At 31.9% G+C, this 4,929-nt stretch overlaps 1 protein-coding gene across 1 annotated transcript in view; it reads left to right on the plus strand.

The window, feature by feature from the left end:
• The first annotated feature begins 2,239 nt into the window (after nt 1–2,239).
• Nucleotides 2,240–4,929, plus strand: part of LOC111089392 (lebercilin-like) — a 4,683-nt gene continuing 1,993 nt past the window's right edge. Inside the window, exons 1-2 of the mRNA XM_022401817.1 lie at nt 2,240–3,408; nt 3,868–4,076. Coding sequence (XP_022257525.1) covers nt 2,931–3,408; nt 3,868–4,076 — 687 coding nt within the window. The 5' untranslated portion in view covers nt 2,240–2,930. The remainder of the gene's footprint in view (nt 3,409–3,867; nt 4,077–4,929) is intronic.

Below are 4,929 nucleotides of genomic sequence, written 5' to 3' on the forward strand. Positions count from 1 at the left end.
TAGTGCAACTGATTATAGAAACTAAGTTTTCTGAACACTTCCGGATTAGATTTGGCCTTGAGCTCTTTTTTTTTGAGTTTAAGATCGAATGATTTAAAATCGAAATTCCTGACAGAGTAAGAGAGAGAAAGAGGTTATACGTCCAAAACAGGCTCTCCCTCTCTCGTCCTGTTTCCGTATCTCCACAATCACAGCCTTTCCGAATATCTAACGACAGAATCCGGGTTTCGATACCCGTGGTAGGCAGAGCACAGACAGCCCATCGTGTAGCTTTGTGCTTAATTACAAACAAATAAACACTTTGTATGATTTCACACACACAAACATGTATATATCTACTTTTAATCAGTTAATTCTGTATTTATATGTACGGTATACGAAATACTGCAACACAGATACACGAAGGATTACTTTCAGCATGACAATCAATCAGTATAATATCTAGGAAGAGATACTAATTGGTGGCGATTAAACATCAAGAGCCAGTGATAAACTGGATAAAATTTATCTTAGATCCTCTCTAGAAAAAAAGCTTAGAGTTTAATTATCAAATAACATAGATAAAGGATATATATATCATATGGTTGGTAAAAAATAAACAGAGCGATCTTGTAAAACCCTGAGAGTAAAGTAAACAAACATTATCTATCAATATAAAAGACAGGTATGTTTGAATAAGTAGGGTAAATTAATGAGGATCTATTAAAAATTGAAAGAGTCGGGTCCATCTAGAAGTGGAAAAAAGATGACAGACAAGAATAAATGTCTATTTTGTGGTTGCTACAAAAACATAGTGATACAATTTTGTTTAATATAAGTACTTTCCAAATGCAAGGAAAATATTCGGACAGTAGCAAATAACATTTAAGAGGTTTTACAGCAAATTATTATTTCTATTGAGACTAAGAATAAGAAAAAACAACTTGGCACGTTGTCTAACAAGCTCTTTAAGAAAGCGACAAGATAAATGCAAAACGGTAACGACATTCCATGATGATGACAAAACCTTGTACATTTGCTGTTATGTTAAACTTATTTTAAAGTTTTTCTTCATTACCCATTAAAGCCGTCTCCAGCCATTATTAGACATTCCATTTGATAGAGATTTTGAGCAGCTTGTAACTGAAATTACCGATGACTTGGGCCTTTTGGGTACATACTGTCCCATTGATTCTTCTTCTTTAGCTACACCATACAGGACTTTGTTTTTCAGTAGTCTCGTTAGTTGTGAATCTTAATGAAGACATTCCATGATTTCAGTTTTCGCCTTGCTTGTGCAGACGAGGTTTATGAAATGACATCATTAGTTATTCTTTATATAACATTTTTAACATAATGTGGGTGTTGAGAGATTTAAAATTATAGAGGATTTTTTTTTTATATAGCAGACTGATGTCAGGGACTCAGGATACCTTTGTTTTTCTAAATCCAAAACCTGCAAAATTATCAACATTTATATATATACAATAATGACTGACTTCCAATCAGTATTCAAGATCTGATCAAAGGAAGAAGTTATTGAGGCAGATTTAGAGGTTCAATGTGACGACAAGGGGATTCGAGTATTTTCTATGCACCTTTGTTTCTAAAATCCACTGTTTAGAATGTTCAAGATGTATCTTTCGGCTTATACATCAATCAAATTGATAAATCGCTTCAATACTTATATCCCACTTAAAAATAAACAATTATATTATTACTACTTCTGTAGTTGAGCAAACGAACTGTTTTTACGTCTGATTGTTTAAATGTTTAGGGTATACTAAAACCCATTAACCGATGAACAATACAAATTTATGCAAAATTACGGAAACGTTGGCAAAACGCACGCGCAAACTTTTCAATTGAATTTTTAATAGTGACCTTGTATATCAAGTAATGTTACGTTTTATTTTCACTTGAAATGTTATTTCGGCTTAAGGAACACGTTTTCCGGTATCCAAATGATGAAACATTACGAATGTGGAAAAGAAAAAGCAAAGTTTTATCACATCATAAATTCGGTTATTTATTCCTCCTTTGTGTATTACCTATTTTGGTATAATTACCTGTTTAAGTCTATTTATTTGTGCACTTGAAGACGAGAGAAAAATACTATGTCAAACTTGCGTATACCGAAAGAGTTAGACCTAAAGTATTATGCTATATACTTCAATTTAATTATTTCATGATAAAAATATTCCAGTAGATGGCGCAAGATTTCACTAATTACGCAATGATTTGTTGTGATTTTGTGGAGAATTGTAAGATACAACTTGTAAAGTTTGTTGTTTGGTTAGAGCTTGGTATGTAGTCTTATTAAACAAGACTAATTTATGTGGTGTGTGTTTAATCCGCGCATCTCGTTATTCTTATTGAAATGTATACGTGTTTCAAAAGTGTTCCAAGGATATTTAATAACAACGTGAAAATATGAAAATCATGCTTGGAAATATGGGATAATTAATTACAACTCGAGATGGGATTGGAATTCGTTAGTTGCGTAGCTAACTAGTTACTACGTTTGTCTAACTGCTGTATTAAATTTGTAGGCTTAGGAAGTTGGGTTACGGTTAAAAAGGGCCAATCTGAGGTGAGTGTTACTGTTAGTACTGCATTTCAGTGCAAATATTGAATATACAATAATCGTTGTAAATTGATTTTTTCTACAATAAATACAGTTTACAAATTACACCTCATTTTTCTTCTGAAACCAGTAGTAGCAATATTACTCCAAAAGTCTAAAACTTAATGTACACGTGCTGATACTAGTAACAGTAACAACTACAGGTTGGAATTGGAGTTATTTAGAACTTTAAAAATACGATTTTTACTGAACTAAATCAACGCTTGTTATGATAGAAAGATTATAAATGTATATTAAATGAAATCATTTGTTAAAACTTTCATGATCTGGCTGCTAAATGTCAATTTGAACAACAAAAAAGATTATGGCTACAAGTCCCACCGAATCATATGCTTCATTTTTTGGCATTCCGACCAAAAGTAGATCAAATAGTGTGAACACAGAAAAAAATGATTCTAATACTATTAGTCATAGGGATGAAAAATTGGAAATAGTTTCTAAACAAAGAACTGATAGTAATATTGACACTTCAAATCTTAACGATTTGAACCTACAGCCGGACAGAAGCAGTGTCAGCCATTCAGTTACAGAATTTCCGATACAACAATCTTCTACAGATTTTGATGAAGGAAAAACTAATGACGTTGAAGAATATGCACATGTGGAATCTTCACACAAACTTTCACCACCTGTTGGCAGCTACAGTGATGAGAAAAGCTGCCAAGATTCTGTTTACAGTGACGAATTTGAGTCGGATTCACTGCCATCAAATGTTAAAACTGCAAAGAAAAAGCTGACAAAGTATAGAAGACAGAGTGGAAATGAATCAGCTGGGGTAAACAGTAAGTACTTGTACAATACAATAAACATTTCTAATACTTTTTAGCATTATAAATGATAAAGTTTGGCATGTTTTACACATCACATGATAATTCGTGTTGTAATGTTTCACATTGTCGAATTCAAAAATTTCAAACCAATGGCTGTTTAGCATATTCTTGTGGGAAGAATTATTTCAAATTTTTAAAATGTTTTATAAAGAATTCTGGCATTTAATTCACGGTTGTTTTTTTTTTTGCTCTATCATTGCAAAACTCTGATTTACCCCCACACACACTCTTGAAGGAAATAAGTTAGTGGTGGTTTCCAAGACGCCTAATTCTACAAGTAAATTGTGTAAAATCATGCAACAATTTAAATTTTTACTTGCTTGTACTGGAAGATTTAACATAATCATCACATAAGTAGATTTTTACAGCAAAGTATACTGTTTATAATACTTGTGTGAATGTTCTTTTCAGAATCGAGAAGCCTACTAAGAAACAGTATGTACTTTCAACTCCACGGAAAACAAAATAGTAAGTCCCAACGATCAAGTCAGGCCTCCAGGTCCAATTTTAGCACTGGGCCTCAGGAGAGAAACTATGTAACTCAACGGTTACTTTCTGCACGAAGACTGAAAATTAATGAGCTGAGAAATGAACTTGAGGATACCCAGCGTCAAGTTAGGGTATATATATGCAATGTTTTTATTTCTTTGACAAAATTAGGCTTACTGAATATATGCTCGATAAATTGATAGAATTTGGGAAAGCTGTCACACACTGTTAGAATTTTTATTTAAACAAACAAATTACACAGCATATTATTATTGTTTTTTTAAATTATCTGATATATGTGACTGTGAATTCACTTTAACAGATATTTCAAACAGTATTAATTCTCAATATTTATGTTATAAATACCTTTTTAAAAACTGGTGGATAAAGCATGATTGCAGTTATACTTGTCGTAATACATTATTAGGCCTTACATGATTACAGTTATACTTGTCGTAATACATTATTAAGCCTTACATGATTACAGTTATACTTGTCGTAATACATTATTAGGCCTTGCATGATTACAGTTATACTTGTCATAATACATTATTAGGCCTTACATGATTACAGTTATACTTGTCATAATACATTATTATGAAACAGTAATTTGTCAACCACTAAACTAAGACTAACTTACTGGTAATTACTTGGGTATTTTCTCTACCCTCCACATTTAAAATGAATGTGGCATTGGCAAACTTTTATTCTTCTGACACCTCGCCATTTAATAAATTCATTGAAAATTTAATTTTTTTAAATTTACTTTTTTGTTTCCTTATTATCCTGTGATAAATACGATATGGCCCAGATATCTTTCTTCAATTTTACTGTTTTTGAATCTTATAAGCTCTGACTTACTGTGATAAATATGATATGGCCCAGATATCTTATCTTTCTTCAATTTTACTGTTTTTGAATCTTATAAGCTCTGACTTACTGTGATAAATATGATATGGCCCAGATATCTTCTTTTCCATGACA

The sequence above is a fragment of the Limulus polyphemus genome, unplaced genomic scaffold (genome assembly GCF_000517525.1).
Source record: "Limulus polyphemus unplaced genomic scaffold, Limulus_polyphemus-2.1.2 Scaffold6113, whole genome shotgun sequence".
NCBI lineage: Eukaryota > Metazoa > Arthropoda > Merostomata > Xiphosura > Limulidae > Limulus > Limulus polyphemus.